The sequence below is a fragment of the Ovis canadensis genome, chromosome 2 (assembly GCF_042477335.2).
Source record: "Ovis canadensis isolate MfBH-ARS-UI-01 breed Bighorn chromosome 2, ARS-UI_OviCan_v2, whole genome shotgun sequence".
Taxonomy (NCBI): domain Eukaryota; kingdom Metazoa; phylum Chordata; class Mammalia; order Artiodactyla; family Bovidae; genus Ovis; species Ovis canadensis.
In genome coordinates this window covers 153171899-153188715 of record NC_091246.1, presented here as the reverse complement: position 1 = coordinate 153188715, position 16817 = coordinate 153171899, and the positions used below count along the sequence as shown (strand labels likewise).

Below are 16817 nucleotides of genomic sequence, written 5' to 3'. Positions count from 1 at the left end.
CATTGTCAAGACACTCTAAAGCTGAAGAAATACCCATTATGCTAAGCACATGTTGCTCCTATTCACACACACTTTCCTAAAAAGCAAACCAAGGGTAAAATATGAAAATGTTACCTTTATCATTGCTGCTGTTATGCAGAGTATAGAGGGGCAGACCAGGACCTGTTAACATAATCAGGGAAAAAAATATATTTCAGAGCTTAAAAAAAAAAACACATACTTTTCAAAAATAGCATTTGTTACCATTTAACTTTGATATAACTTTGACACCATTTAGCTTTGATAGAATAAATATCACAGTGGATAAAGGCTTATAAGTGTTAGCTGATTTTCTTTTTCCTTAAAATGAGTGCAATTTGAGTCTAACAAGTATTAATATTACTGGAAAGGTACCAAGCTCTGGAGAATGAAACAGAAATTGCACATCTGGCCCTGCTTAGTGCCTTGCGCACATTATCATGTCCGACCCAATTCTTTCTTCTCTGAACTAAGCCGCAGACCCAGAGTAAGCCACCAGCCTTCCTGGCTCTAACTCGGAAGTCCAGAGAGGCCACACCCTCTCTCAGGCCCCGCCCACTAGGGGTGGAGCTCTGGAGACCAGTACCCCGCCACCCACCCTCCACTGCCACTCCGCTTTCCACTTCCCCACCTTCAAAGGGCAGATCCCCTCCGCTGCTGTCCCCACTATGGAGGACTGGGCCAGGCGGCACATCTGCAATGTGCCTGACTTGGATAAGCGATTCCTTCCTGGCATGCGAAAGTGTTTTTCTCACAGGCTCAGATCTTCACTATTTATTCCAACTGTGGTAGTTGCAGAGTGGAAGGTAATGTATAGAAAAAGCTACTTAGTGAGCTATTTAATTTTGACACATTTGGATCACACTATTAATTTTTACACTTGATCAGAACCACAGTGGAGGCATTTTAAGGACCTGGGATTGAATCCTTGACTTCCCTGCTTTGTGACTTAGGACAGCATACCTATGCTTCAGTCTCTTCATGTATAAAATTAGGATAATCATATCTACATTACAGAGTTTTCTTAAGGATCAAATAAGATCATGAATACAAAACTTGAGCACAGTGCCTAATATACATAAAACACGTGCCCCAAAAGGGTGACTGGAAACAGCCATGGTAAAGAACTAGGAAGAAAAATACGATATTAAAGAAAATGCACCAGTACAGAAAGGTTCAGATAAGCAGACCTCTTTTTGGCAATGGACAGTTCTTGTCAACTTTTCAGAATATTCAAATTTCTTCCTCTCACTTTGAGAGGTAATCTAGTGTTTAATGGCAGAGGCCTGTGTCTAAACCCACTTGTGCTTCTTATGACTGCATGACCTGTGAAATCACATTACCTCTCTTTGTCCAGATTCATTTTTAGTTAAGAAAACAATAATAACAACAGTTACAGAAGATGAAGCTGTGAGCAGGCTGAGTCACAGGACCCGCCTTACGTACATTTTTCTTATTTAAAAGGGCAAGTGCATACTATAATTTGCATTAAAAAATGCACACCAGGTGTGTACATAAGGATGAAAAGTGCCTCTGTCACACATAAGCTCTGGGTATATGTGCTTTCAGTCTAAAAGCAAGCCTCTTGGTTAGAAGGGGAAAGAAAGATGGCTAACTTACCACTTACCTGTGAGTGGAAAGGGAAAAGGACTTATGTGATTTCAAGCATTCAGATTCAATAGGAGAGAAGTGAGCAAGGCAGAAAAAATATTTCTTAAACTGGACACTGAAAAGGAGGTTTCAGGGATGGAGATGCTGAGCAGGAGGGTGGTGAGAAGGTTGTTCAGAGAGGGGAGGGGATGGAGGGAATGACTTGAGAGGGACTTTGTGGGTACCCCCTGCTCAGTTCAAACTTACCAGAACATCTCAGCTGATAGTACTTTGCCCCTTGACTGAACGATACAGAGTAATACTGACACCTGTCTGGATTCAGCTCACAACTGAGGCACATCACTTTTGTGTAGTCATTAAGTTGGATTCTGTAAAACCAATGGTGGAAATTAAGTACTTGATAAAGGGATAAATGAAAGAAGGAATTAAATAATGCCATTTACTAGTTTCAAAGATATCAGAATGCCAAGAAATACTCATGAAACTTAATGAGTTAATATGCAATAAATGCAGGAATTAATCCGTTATAACCTCAAACCTCCCATTGTTTGCAAATATCACAAAGCATCTAATAAAGTCATGCTCTTTTGATGACATATGGGTTGGTTTATACAGGAATAAAAGCATTCAATAGTAGTTCCAATTTAATATATTAGGACTAGGCAAAAAAAAACTAAAAAATGAAAACATAAGAACTGAAATTGTTCATTAGCTAAAAGCTCATTAACAATTTGATAAAATTCTTACTTATAAAGATTTCTTCCACCTGGCATTCCTTTATATTCATTACTAATGTAGTATCTGGGGAGAAAACAAATGGAATGTATTAATTATGTTTTACAGAAAAAGTCAAGTATATTCCCTTTAACTCAACTCCCAGCAATAGTGTTCATACGAGTGCATGTGTGTTAGTGCTTGTATCATTTTTCCCTGCCCTTTTATTTCTCAGAAATAAGGGCATCATCTGTAAATAGGGGATTTAAAAAAAAAAAAACAGGCTAAAGTATCTGAATATGAGGATTACTCCCTTAGTTAAAATGACAAGTAAAAACTCAAAAAAAGTCTTCTTTCAGAAAAATATGACTGGACAACTAGTCTGAAGTTGAAGCCCCATTTATCTATGTGGTGGTGACAGATTAGTCACTAAGTTGCGTCTGACTCTTGCAACCCCATGGACTGTAGCCTGCCAGGCTCCTCTGTCCATGGGATTTCCCAGGCAAAAATGCTGGAGTGGGTTGCCATTTCTTTCTCCAGGGGATTTTCCCAACCCAGGGATTGAACCCAGGTCTCCTGCATTGCAGGCAGATTCTTTACCAACCAGGGAAGCCCCCATTTATCTGTGCTGTTTTCCATATTCTCTGTTTCATAACACAGACCACTCGGTGGCAGGTGCCCTACCCTTCTGAGAGTGGCAGAGCCACTTTTAAACAGGACCTTCAAAAACTGCTTTGAGCAATGGCAAAACTCCTCTGTGGTGAAACTGATACAGAATTATAAAAGTGCCTCAGGTTCTAGTGAAAAACAGCACTCCCTGTCCCACCATCTTGTGCACGGTTACTGACAGCCTCCACAAAGCTTTCTGTTTGCCACAGGTTAAGGCTGAGACAGGTACAGTAGCCTCTCCAAGCCTTCTAAACATACGGTGTCAGCTGAAATCTATCAAAATGCCCCAGAATAGTTCAGTGTTCCAAAACGTTTAAGAAAAAGAGGCTGCAGCATTTCTAATGTAAAGCAGGTAAGAGCAAGAGGTAGTGCTGGTTGGTGGCATGGTATCAAGTCTGCTGAGCATATGTGAAAATCATTAAGGCTTCCGTATGTTAGAAAGAAAAAAGTCCTGAACACATTCCAAATAGACTACTCTTTATTTGTAGAAGATTTTTTCCTTATTTCTGGGCAAAGGAGGGCGTGATTCTGACAAATACATCGACATCCTACTGATGATTAGAATACTTACAGATAATCACTGGTAAGAGCTTCTATCCCAATGACCTCCCAGGCTCCTTTTGTAATAAATGTGCAATTCTGATGGGATTTAAAAAAATAGGTTTATTAGACTCTCTCTCTGATCAAAGTTAAGGGGAGGATTAAATAATTTATATCAGGAATTCAGGTAATCTCAGGTCTTTTTCTTGGGTCTCTTCACCCCATCCTACATTACTCCAGATACCACCGGGGTATCTGAATTAGCCTAATTATTTAAACAGACTAATTACATAGTGATCGACTTTACCACATGATTTTCACTTCAAATTAGTTTCCCAAAAAAGGAGATCAACCCAAAATAAATCATGTAAAAATACTCACTCTCTTATCTGTTTGGAAGTGACAAATGTGTTTGTAACCCTCTTCGTTGCTAATGATCTTGTAGAAGCTATTCCCGTCAGAGGTAAAATGAGGCTCTGCAGGCCTAAACTAGAAAATAATAGAAAACATGAAACATGTTAAAGCACATTAGTCTTAGCTCAGTACCAGTTTTAGTTTCAGAAAGTCCTTCCAACACCTATGCTCAAAACCCATGATTCATTTACTTGCCAAATGCAATCAGAGGGTCTCAAGAGAAAATTCTCCTAGAAAATACAGACAAAAGATTTAACTCCTAAGGGCTTTCTGGAGGGGAGCAAATGAACGAATGGGGTTCCCAGGTGGCACCGGTGGTAAAGAGCCTGGCTGCCAGTGCAGGAGATGTAAGAGATACGGGTTTGATCCCTGGGTGGGGACGGTCCCCTGGAGGAGGGCCTGGCAACGCACTCCAGCATTCTTGCCTGGAGAACCCCAGGGATAGAGGAGCTTGGCGGGCTATGGTCCACAGGGTCAGAGTCAGTCATGACTGAAGTGGCTTAACATGCATGCATGCAAATGAAAGAATGTAGGGAGGATTACACTTGACATTCAACACAGAGCAGTGGTCATTGTTACCCTTAGGCATCTTCTATCTGTGGAGAATAATGCTATGATGTCTTGATACAAGCGTGAAAAAAAAAAAAAGCGTCAGTCTCTCAGTTCTAGTAAGTAAATTTCCTCCATGTCACAATGTGCTTCCTTGAAACAGACTAATATTATTTTTGACTGTTTCTGGTTGGAGGGTGGTTTGTAATTTGAGGGATGCCCCGCCCCCAACCTTGTTTCTTATACATCATTTTTTTGAAAGTCAGACTTAGAAACTCTTTAATCATTTCTGGACTAGATACCATAAGGAATGTCTGTCGTGTATTTCATACGGAAACATTCATATAGTTATCATTTTTATTATAAGCCTTCTCATTTTGCTAAATAGGATCAACAATTTACCCAAAAAAATAGTTGTATGGAAATATAGAACAAAATTTCCATTTTCTACAGTTCGATAAAAGATAGTTCTCAGAACATAATGTCGTTTAAGCAGAAGAGGGTCTCTCCCAGCCTGATAAGAATATGTCTCTTTTCGACTTCGATTTCCTTACTACACTGAGAGCAGGTAGAAGATGGTCTTTTAAAATTGTTGGTTCACTTCACCCTCGCTGTTTCCTCTCTCATCAGCTCCCATTTTGGGAAGGAAGAAAAATGCTTCTCTCTTCTATTTAGTGATTCAAAGCGAATTCATTTATGGAGCAAGCCGAGGCGTGCAATACACTTGGTGTTCTCATTACAGAGCTCGGAAACACATTCCCCTCTCTAGACCTGTGTTCACAGCCTTATCTTTTTAATACATTTCCCTGTTTCCCCTGGATGGAGTTGTGCCTAGTAGAAATGTGTGAAAAGTGGCATCTGTCTGGTTAAATACAGAGAGGAAAAAACATATTTTTTTCAAAGAGTCGTGAGGAAGTGTAGCATGTCTCTTGCCATGGAGGAAACCACTTTTCATGTTGGCAAACCTCTCCCCTCTGCCCAATCAATGCCTGAACAAAAAGGACGTGTGAATGCTCGGGGGCGGGGGCTCCAAGCCCAGCTGGAAGGGCTGTGTTCCTGGACCAGGGGGTTGCACCTCTGTGCTCCGAGAGAGAAGAAATTTGTATGTTTTTTAATGTCACTTTGTTTCTCTCATAAAGGGGCTGAATAGAAGCGGTTATAAAAATTAGGTGTGAGTCCATCTTCCTCTTTCACACTGCCGCAGTGGCTGGAGTGCCTTCATCAGCTCGCTTCACTCCATGGTCTTGTAGCAATGTGGCCAGTGAGCCCCCACCAAGGCGCAGTGTGAGGCAGGGGGAGTCCCCGAGGGGCACCTGCTTTCTTGGATAAAGTTCTGCCTCAGGGTATAATAAAGTATGAACCCACTTATGATTCCTCCAAAGAGAGGGGCAGAGCGGGTGTGGTGCGTTGGCCACCTCGATTCAGCAGTAGGTAGTTGCGGCTCCTTCTGCATTTGTGCAGGCTGTGGGCAAAAACCGTGTTTTCTGCCTCCAAAGTACCTAACGTCAAATAAGAGGTCAACGAGGACACTTGGCATCCTGGCCGCCTCTCAGCAACGGTTGTTTTTTAACTTTCTGGGAGCTAGAAATTTGCCTAGAGCATGTCTTTTGTTTTATCTGCTGTTCTCTTGAATTTTCAGTTGTCCTTTTACTTTTTTTCAACTGAACATGTTATATATTCTCTATAAAAAGGTCTCGCTAGAGGGAGCATTTAAATGTTATAAGGAAAAGGTCAACTAATGTCTCTATTAATAACAAATAACATAGAGCCCTTGTTTGTTATATCTGCATATGAAATAGCTCTGAGTATCTGATCCACAGAACAGAAAAATCCATAATTTTTACAACTTACTCTTCCAACCCAGCCAGTGGTACTTATTTCAATGTGTTGCCGTCCCTAGGGAGGGAAAAATAGAGAAATGAGATATGAATTCTATCTTTAGCTGCAATTGGTGGCAATATAAGCAAGTATTATTGTACTGAAACGAAAGCTATCTCTATTCACATATTTATATTTATGTTAGTACCTTTTACATAACTACACTAGAACATTTACCTCTCTTGCCTAGAGCTCTGTCCTGGGAGTGTAATTCATAGGTCATCCCTAAAACTCATCTAGCATTTTCAATTCAGTGAGTACAGAACTGAAGATTACATCATCTTTCTTCCATCCCCACCAGCTTGTTCTTACTCCTTTATCCCTCTCCAGGTTAGTGGCACCATTTATTCAAACAAGAGACCTGGGAATCATTCCAGCCTCCCACTCTTCTCCCAGGAACCTCCTTAGCCCCTGTCTTCTGCTTTTTGGCTTCTTTCGCCCTTCTCCACTGCTTCTGCCTTAGTTTGTGTCCTGTCGGGTTTCCCAGGTCCATTGCCCTGATCTCTCAGTTGTAGACCCTGATGTTCTGTTCTCCTTCCAATCTGCTTTCCACTCCACTCAACCTGCAGCTGACTTCATCAGGCAACAGATAGTTCTATCTCATTATGATCCTCTCCTATTTAAAACCTTGAAGTAAGCTACCTCTGTCTTATAGGGTAAAGCCAAACCCCTCAGAATGGTACCCGAGCCTTAGCCTATATCTCAAACCTCAGCAACACTGCACCTCTCCCTCAACCCTAGTCCTATGTATCCCCAGCCCCTGTGGGCTCCAAGATGTTCACCTCAGACGACTTGGCACAGCTTCTGCTCATAGGGTCCACATGCCATCCTGGGCCCCGCATATGGCAGCTTACTCCAGGCTGCTCTCGTCTCCTCTGTGTCGTCTCCCATCTCCCTTAGCCTGTCCCTAATCAAGTTGATTATCTCTTTTGCCCTAGATTTCCTTTGTACCTTGCATATACACTTTTAGAGCACACTATCCTGATATTGGAACGATTTAATTGACAGGAAGCAAAGAGCTTGGTTTTATAGTTTAGATTCTGGCTGATGTTGTGACCTAAGCAAGCTCCTTAACATTACTGAGCCTGTTTCTGCAGTGTCTGGCTACTGTGAGTGTTCACAGTAATGGTAATTATTATTGGTCTTCATAACAATATTTCCCACTAGAAAATAAACATTTTGCGGACAGGCATGCTACCTAATATTTTTTTTCCACCCAGAGCCATGTATAGAACTTGGAACAAAACAGATATTCAGTGATTGCTATATACATATGAATGAGTGGATCAAGATACAGGGCCCAAGATTTCTGAGGCAACCCTGCCCTGTGCCTACCCAGAATGAAGTAGGGAGAGGAGGTGTGCAGGCACAGGGCCCATTACCAGAAAAGGGCTCATAGCAGTGTCCTTGGTATATGCCAGAAAACCTCCCCCAGACTCTCCCCTCCTGAGGCTGTTGATCTCTAAGGGGCTTTAAATTTGATCCAAGAGCTGAACCTTGTGGTCTCCGCTCTAGAAAGGCCCCCAGCACTTCAAGGTTGGATTAACACTTGCCTTAATGTTGCCACCCTGTCAGCTTAGAAGTTATCTATTTACTTGCTAAAGCTGTTTACTGCTGAAAAGTAATCATAGTCATAAGTGAAGCGAAGTGAAGTTGCTCAGTCGTGTCCGACTCTTTGCGACCCCATGGACTGTAGCCCACCAGGCTCCTCAGTCCATGGAATTTTCCAGGCAAGATTACTGGAGTGGGTTGCCATTTCCTGGAGCTGGTTGCCATTTCCTTCTCCAGCGGATCTTCCCAACCCAGGGATCGAACCCGGGTCTCCTGCACGGCAGGCAGATGCTTTACCGTCTGAGCCACCAGGGAGATCCATCATAGTCATAGGGTGGTTATTAATAATAGGTTTGTGGCCTCTTGATACTTGTTTTGTTTCTTGAACATATATTCAGCAACTTACTTTGCATACTCTGTTTTCTCTATTGAAACATGTTTCCTTGACCTTGCAGCCCATGGTTTTCTCAAACTTTGTGAATTTTGACATCCAATTTTCCACCCACCACCCATATCCCAAGTGATAGTCACCATAACTAAAACAGAGCAGTGAGAGGAGGTGAAATAGAAGTACCACCAGGTTATCAAATTATCTAAAAGTCAATCAAGACTTATTCACTGCCTCAGGGTCAGACACAGTAGAAAGAATAGAAACTCAAACTATATTTCCTGATAGCATTCTTCCTGTTTTCATACAGCCCTCAGATCACATGGAGCTTTGGAAGTGGAATATCCCAATTCAACCTTACCACTGAGGAAATCCATCTTCCCGTGGACCTGTCATAGTCACAGATATCCATGATCGAATAGTTCTGAATCCTGCGGAGCCACTGCAAAGAAATCCTTTCTTCTGTTACCCACGTCACGTCACACAAGTAGTGATCCCTGAAAGGAGGGAAGGGAGGAAGGACAGAAGGATGGAAGGAAGGGAGGGTGGGAAGGAGAGAGAGAGAGAGAGAAGCTATTTCCAGACCTCGGTACAAATAGACATTTTGCTCTGTGAAGCCAATCTTCATGGGAATACAATTTTCAATAGTTGTTGAAACCATTTAACACCATAGCATTTTACCCTTTCTTAGAGCACAAAGTGAAACTTAAATCTGAATGGAAATCAAAATATATCTGACAGGAAGAAGCAGCTAGCATCTCACAGGGTACCATATGTGACTCACACCATGACTCAGGACTTTGCAAGTCCTCAACTGGCCTTTGGTGGTGCTGGGGTGTCAAGAGGGACCTTTTCTTGTCTCTTTTCTGCTGTCTTGAAGGAGCATGAGAGTGAAGCCAGGGATTCTGGCTGAGATTTGAGTCTTTTCTGATGATTTGGTGTGCTTCTCTAGAAAATTCCTGCTAGTAGGTAGAAACTAGAGCTGACCCCTTTCTCAACTTCATTTTCAAAGGAGGAGAAAAATGGACTCATATCTCTGCAAACTTTGAAAATCAAATCATTGTATCATACTAATCTTTTCTCAAGTATCAAAATATGAATCATGTGAAGAAATTAAGGAAACTTTTGTTATTTTAGCATCAGTTCAGTTCACAAATAGAGATATCTCGAGCAGTGCAGGCTCCTCCAACACATACCTTTAAGAATTTTTGGAATTACATTTTGAGTGATAGTGAGATGCATGGAATTCATGATTTACCTTTCTGCTAGCCTCCCTAAATATTTGCTTCGGATAATTTATGTTATTTCATTTGCTTCCCACACCCTTGTGTGATTTTGTATGTCTGTTCTTAAATCACTCTTGTCGGGTGTCTGATAAAAACCTTGCTTCCTTTTGTCACAAGGATTCCAAAGGAATCTTTTCTTCCAGCCCCTTCCCATCTGACCCTGTGGCCATATCTGTTCCCCCTAAAATGCTCCTTCTTTACTTCACAGGCTGTCCCTGTCCCCTGCTCTTGTTATGAGGCTCTCTCCCCTGCTTGACTGCAGACTCTTTGAGGGTTCACGGGGTACCTGGCACAAAACAGGCACGCACGAAAATTCTGTGGATGTGGCACTGAACAGACGGGGTAATCCTGTCCCATCCTCACCACCTAAATGGCTCTGTCCTTCCTCAGAATTAATAATCACTTCCTGTCTCCGCTCCCTTCACAGACACTGACTCAAACAACAAATATTTATCAAGCACTTAGGATGGACCAGGTGTTAGATAAAGCACTTTAAATCCTTCGCCTTTATGATGTGGAACGCTCACTGTGTTAATGTGCCCAGGGGTGCCCAGGCCTCCAGGCTGCCCCGCTGCGGGTGGCAGGAGCTGAAAGAAGACTAGAGCCGCCACCCAGCAGCACAGCACCACATTCACACAGAGACTCCTCTCTACTCCAGCCCTTTCTCTTGCTTGTTAAGAACTGCGCCCTCTCCAGTCTGCATGGCTGGTGTCTCATGAACACTCTATGAGGTTTCCCAGCTTTGTCAACCTGCCCTTCAGTTGACATGCTTGAACTTCCTTAGTTGTCGTTGCTGTTTAGTTGTGTCCAGCTCTTTTGTGACCCCCATGAACTATAGCCCACCAGGCCCCTCTGTCCATGGGATTCTCCAGGCAAGAATACTGGAGTGGGTTGCCATTTCCTTCTCCAGGGGATCATCTGACCCAGGGATCGAACTCACATCTCCTCAATTGGCAGGCAACTATTTTACCACTGAGCCTCCAGGGAAACCCCTCAGGGTGTTCTTAAATATCCCCTGCCCATGAAGCTTTTTTGAAGACCCTTCCTTCTACATGGCTATCACAGGTCTTGTGCCATTTATCCAAACCCCTAGGCTACAGAGTCTGAGCTGAATGCTGCTTCTGCTGACCCAGGAGTGAGAGCATCTCATCAAACTCTACTGCACTGAGCCCAAGGCAAAGGAGTTAAACGAGAAAATGGAAAGGCAAATCTATCTTCCTGGGGATAGGGAATAAATACTTGCAAAGGGAATCGAAGAATGAAGCGCAAGATAGAAAACAAACATTTTTGAAATTAACTTTCTAGACCAAGGGCCAGAACACTTTTTCAGGAAAGGGCCAGCCAGTAAATATTTCCAATTTTTTTGGCTACGTGCTCTGTGTCACAACAGCTCAGCTCTGCCTTGGCAGCACAAAGCAGCTGGAGACAATATGTAAGGGATGAGTGTGGCTGTGTGCCAACAAGGAGAGGCTGAGATGTGAAGTTCGTGTAAATTTCATGAGTCAGGAAGTATTATTCTTCTAATGATTTTTCTTCCCAACCATTCAAAAATGTGAAAACCATTCTTATTTGTGGGATCATCCAAAAATGGGTGGGGGCTGGATTAGGCTGGCAGGCCCGGGGGTGCTAACCCTGGTTCGGTACCAGTAGTTTTTACTATTTTAAGTCAAAACCCCTTTGTAAACTGGATGAAAATCATGTACCTCTCTCTAGAGAGAAAAAGCTTCCCCACACACATGCACATGTTTTCCATGGGTTCCATGGGCATCAATAAGGATAGTGGACTCCAGAAATGAACAGCCCTCCTCTTTTCTAAAGTGGCCTGGTAGGAGAAAGGGGCAGGTGAGGTGGAAGAAAACCCTGTAACATGATTAGTGGGTCTCCTGCTACTATAAATTTATCTACTGAAAGCCACAAATTATGCTTCAGGTTCAGCATTCAGCCATATAAAAATAACTTTTCTCCATTTGAAAACATTGAGCAACAGAATTTGGGAAGTCTGCCAGGAAACTCACATGCATCTGGCATCTTCCCTGCCTGTTTCTAGATCAAAGGTTCCTGAACCTGTATCTTCAACTACCTTTGTCACTCTTCATAGCCCAAGATGTACTCTGTACCCTGTGAGGGCTCCATAAATGAGGTTCACCAGTGCCACGGACCGTAAATTCTGAATTCACATATAAACACACTTCTCTTTAATCACAGTTTCTCCTTAGGATCTGGAATTTAGGGGAGATGGAATGAGGGTGCATAATCCACCCCTGATCTGTGATCATGCCAGGCCACGATGTCAGTGAGTCATGAAAAAGACATAAGGAAACCAATGGCTTAATTGTACTTTCTACAGGAAGATATAAGTCCCCACTCAAGGTCAGAAAAATCCAACAAGCGGGATCATCACCTACACTTTGCCCTTGGTGCCAACTGTATTCTGTAAAAACAGACTGGTCATAGGGGTCGGGGGAGGGGTGGAAGAGTGACCAGGCGCTGTACAGGCAGCCTGGTATCCCCATGAGCTGCTGACTGCCTATCCCAGGCTAGACATAGTGATTCAACCAGCTCTTCTAACTTCTGGAACAGAATTAGCCCAAGACGAATACGGTTGATTTTACTACTAAAGCAGTGAAGTAATTTCTGGAGACAAGGAGAGTTCAAACCCATGTGGAGTCCACTCTGTGCTAGGAACTGGCCTAAGTGCTGACATAAAACTCATGACCACCTTATGAGGAACGTCAGAGTTCTTGTTTTGCAGACAAATAAACAGAAGTGTGGGGAGGTTAGGTAATTCATCCAAGGTCATCCGCTGGACAGGACTGGAGTCAGTATTAAAAATAAGCAGTTGGCTTCAGATTTCCTGCTACAAGTAACTCCCTCAGTAGAATCTCCACCCATACCTCTGGTAAACATTGCTGGTTGGTTTCACTCTCTTAATTCTTTTCTGGATAAAACTCCTCACTCTATGAAATCTAATTATTCCTCGAGAGTGTGTATAGACGGAATAACTGAATATTACAAAGCAAATCCTTTTTAAATGTGCAAGGAGAGACTTGCCTTTGAAAGCACATGACAGGGAATCCCTTTGTTAAGTGGCTGTTGCCTTTCAAAGAGGAAGCATGTAATAAATGTCTGTTGTGTGATATTAAGTCCCCTAATTTGTGTAATGTTTGTGTAATTTGTGTAATTTGTGTAATGTTTCTTTTGGCATGTTAAAGATACTCAAAATAAAGTACTTATTAACTGGAAAGAATATTGGAAAGAATACCACTTCTAAGAGCAAAGACCCTGGTACTGGGAAAGATTGAGGGCGGGAGAAGGCGACCACAAAGGATGAGATGGTTGGATGACATCACTGACTTAATGGACATGAGTTTGAACAAGCTCTGGGAGATGATGAGGGGCAGGGAAGCCTAGTGTGCTTCAGTCCCTGAGGCTGCAAAGTGTAGGACACGACTTAGTGACTGAGCAACAGCACTAAAAGCAACTGCAGGTAGTAGAGTGATTAATTCAGTGAATCACTGGAGCGGGCATCCCGCCAGTGCTGGCCACAGGTTCCACGCCACCCTCTGCTCTGACAGCAATGCCAGCCCTCCCGGGTCCACTGGCAGATTGCTGAGGACCAGAATGATGGAGGTGAGATGGAGCAGAGCTGAGATGCAGAGCCCAGGGCATGTGAACTCCTAAAGTGCCTCCTTTCTTGCATACATTGCAGCATATTTCAGTCCAGTTCACTGACCTCCAGAGTGAAAATCCCAGATCCTGAAGGTCCCCACTTTATAGAACAAGGGTCATCAACTGTCCAGAGGAGACACAAAGGCTGTATAAACTCCTATCCGCCCCCCAACACAAAGTCAGCTCAACCATCCATCTGTACGCGAACTTATCTATTCACTTATTCTACATGTATTGATTAGGCACTTGCTATGTGCCAGGCAACCTTCAAGGTGCATGTGTGCTAAGTCATTTCAGTCATGTATGATTCTATGTGATCCTGTGGACCATAACCCGCCAGGCTCCTCTGTCCATGGGATTCACCAGGCATGAATACTGTAGTGGGTTGCCATGCCCTCCTCCAGGGAATCAAACACATCTCTTATGTCTCCTGCATTGGCAGGCAGGTTCTTTACCACTAGCACCACCTGGGGAGCCCCACTTCAAAGTACTGGAGATATTATTGTAGGATTGGCCCAACCCTACCTATAAACTTGTCCTGTTTCAGTCCAGTCATGTGAAGCACTTGTCTAAGTAAAAGTTAGGAGACTTACGATTTTATATTATCTGCTATTTTCTCCCAAATATTTTGAGCTCTCAAGTTCCCAACACAGGACTTCCTTGGTGGTGCAGATCTGCCTGTCAGTGCAGGGGACTCGGGTTTGATTCCCTGGTCTGGAAGATCCCACATGCAGAGAAGCAACTAAGCCCGTGCACCACAGCTACTGAGCCTGTGCTCAGCAACAAGAGAAACCACTGCAATGAGAAGCCCACACACCGCTACCTAGAGGAGACCCCACTTGCCCCAACACTGAACAAAGATCCAGCACAATCAAAGATAAATAAATAAATAAGAAATAAAGAAAAAAATTCCCAACATAGGCAGTCAATGCAAACGAACAGTTTAATCTGATCAACTTGAACTTTTAATTCATTGAGGGCAGCCACTGGAGGAGTGGCTGGTTCTCACTGGCTGTCAGAGGAGCCCCATCTAACAAACGAGCCTAATCTTCCTGTAGGATTTCAGCTGCTAGGAGCTCTATGATGAAAGGATGAGGCCTAGAAAGAAAATCAGTAATGGGCGCGGGCAGAGAGGGGCCTCACTCCAGGAGTGAGTGAATTACCATGTGACACCATAGAAGCTGCGAGGCAGCTGAAGAGGCATATGTTGCCTGGATGCACTTGACCCTGCTGATCTTCCCAGGAGGCCAGAAAATGGAGCATCACTGTGTACTAGAACATTTTTCACCAGAGGGACCTCAAGCCTGGTTTTAGAAAAGCTGCAGCTGTACTGATGCTAACAGAGACCAGAGCTGGATTTGCAATTTCATACATAGCACAGTCCTGTAGCATTTCCAAAAACGCTTCTTCGGTTGAAATGCATTCCACAGAAAATACCCACAGTGAGTGAGGCAGCCCTCACCGTGAGAGTAGCATAGAGAACTAAGAAGAACAGAGACTTAAGGATTCATTCATATATGGTGGAAACAAATCCTTAAACTGCCTAAGTTTCCTGAGCTCTGAAATTCACAACTAGGCCTCAGAAAATGGTTTCTAAGTAGGCAAATGCCATCTCTCCATCTGGGAAATAGCTGTGAAAATGATACCATAGACAGCAGCACGTGGGTAATAAATGAGACAATGTGAGCAGAGCACCAAGCACAATCCGCGACCAGTACATCTTAATTACAGTATTCACTCTGGCTGGCAGACGGGGGCCTCTGTCCTGTTCCCAGCTCCCAAGCCAACTTGCTGTGTGACCTTGAGCAAACGTATTTACCTCTTTCAGCCTCAGATCTCTCATCTGTGCCTCACAGTGGTATTCTGAGTGTTTCTGGAACAACGATGGGTTCTGCTATTCTGAGACTCCTAGGGGAAGGAGAGGGCACGGGGATTGGGCCTGTAACCCAAGCAGCCGCCTGCCATTTGCTTATTGGCACCATGCCTCTGTGTTTTATCTCACTTGCACCAAGGTTGCTGGGTCCTTAAAAACATTTGTGAGATCCAAAGCCCCTTCCTGGGCAGTCCTGAGCTTCCCCATGCATGGCCATTCTTCTACTCCAACGCTCCTCCTCCCCATCATGCCCTGTCCAATCCGCTCATTCTCCATGATGCTTTCTTTGATTCCCAGGGTCACGGAAAACCCATCTCCGCCTCCTCAGAGTGCCTCCTGACTTTTGTTTTTGCCTCTGTCATGGGCATTTGGGGAGTCATTTATTGACGTGGTTTATATCCTCCACCTCATCATAAGTGTTGGAAGGCAGACTCACTCCTATGGACATCCATGAGTGTAAACAGTGAGTGCTTAATTAATGTTGATGGGAGAGATGGCTGGAGGGGATCAAACAGCAGATTTTAGAACCTCCAGGTAAATTTATACGTCCTTGGACAAATTCAGGAAAAAAAAATAAAACCTTTTAATTCATAATTAATTTTCCCACAGAATAAATAGGCTAATACAGATCTTTTCTAAGCAAGTGAATGAATTAATAACGATAGCGCAAAGCCTCCAGCTTGCCTGATGTAGTCAATGCAGCCCTGAACAGGAAGATGCTTTCGTATTGCTCTGATAATAACTCCAGGCATCCGAGGACACCAGCTGAATCCACAGAGGGCGAGGCACCTCGCAGAGTGCTTACAAGGTCTTTCTTTCAAGTCAGAAAGTTTTGAATACAGACTCCTACTGGGTCATTTTCTAACCTCTAGACCTCATTTTCTTATCTGTATCTGGCATATAATAATAATGATTGGAGGGCTTCTCCGGTGGCTCAGCGGTAAAGAATCCCCCTGCCAATGCAGGAGACACAGTTTCAATCACTGGTCTGGGAAGATCCCACAAGCCACGGAGCAACTAAGTCTGAGCACCACAGCTATTGAGCTTGTGCTCTAGAAACTACAAGCCTCAATTACCGAGCTGTTGGGTTGCAGCTACTGAAGCCTGAGCGCCTATAGAGCCCGTGCTCCGCAACAAGAGAAGCTACTGAAATGAGAAATCCAAGCACTGCAACTAGAGACTAGACCCCGCTCGCTGCAACTGGAGAAAAAGCCTGCACACAACAACAAAGACCCAGCACCGCCCAAAATACATAAATAGAAAAAAATTTAAAAACAATTGTTATTATTATTGGAGAGAATTACTAAAGGCTAATAAAATAAAGCCTGTAATGCTCTGTGTCTGGTACCTAGAGAGTGCTCAACAGATGCTAGTCATCATTTAGAAGCAAGGGCAAAACCAACATAAATAATGGAAAACAGACAGCAACCTGATAGCCAAAAGTGTCATGCAATTTAGTGTTTATAGGAAAATAAAGGAAAGGCTGATAATTTCAAACCTCCAAGGATTATTCAAGCAAGACATCTGAGACACATCAGTATCATGGGGTGGTGGTGGTCCCTAAAATTAATCCACAGTTTCCCTGAATTTGTCTAGGCCTCACCAGGCCCTGCAAAGACTCATGTGACCTGACCTTCCTCCCATACTCCCCTCTCCA

The 16817-nt window shown here is 43.4% G+C and overlaps 1 protein-coding gene and 1 non-coding gene across 5 annotated transcripts in view; both read right to left on the bottom strand.

Moving 5' to 3' along the window:
- DPP4 (dipeptidyl peptidase 4) overlaps window positions 1–16817 on the bottom strand; it is an 81675-nt gene that overhangs the window by 24970 nt on the left and 39888 nt on the right. For all 4 annotated transcript variants that reach the window (XM_069574341.1, XM_069574344.1, XM_069574345.1 and 1 more), the window contains 7 exons: window positions 8694–8829; window positions 6367–6411; window positions 3934–4041; window positions 3584–3651; window positions 2377–2430; window positions 1876–1997; window positions 115–162 (listed from right to left, as the gene is read on the bottom strand). In XM_069574341.1, the coding sequence (XP_069430442.1) occupies window positions 115–162; window positions 1876–1997; window positions 2377–2430; window positions 3584–3651; window positions 3934–4041; window positions 6367–6411; window positions 8694–8829 (581 nt within the window). The remainder of the gene's footprint in view (window positions 1–114; window positions 163–1875; window positions 1998–2376; window positions 2431–3583; window positions 3652–3933; window positions 4042–6366; window positions 6412–8693; window positions 8830–16817) is intronic.
- On the bottom strand, window positions 8188–8259 carry TRNAG-GCC (transfer RNA glycine (anticodon GCC)). Its single transcript has one exon. It is a non-coding gene; the product is annotated as a tRNA-Gly (tRNA).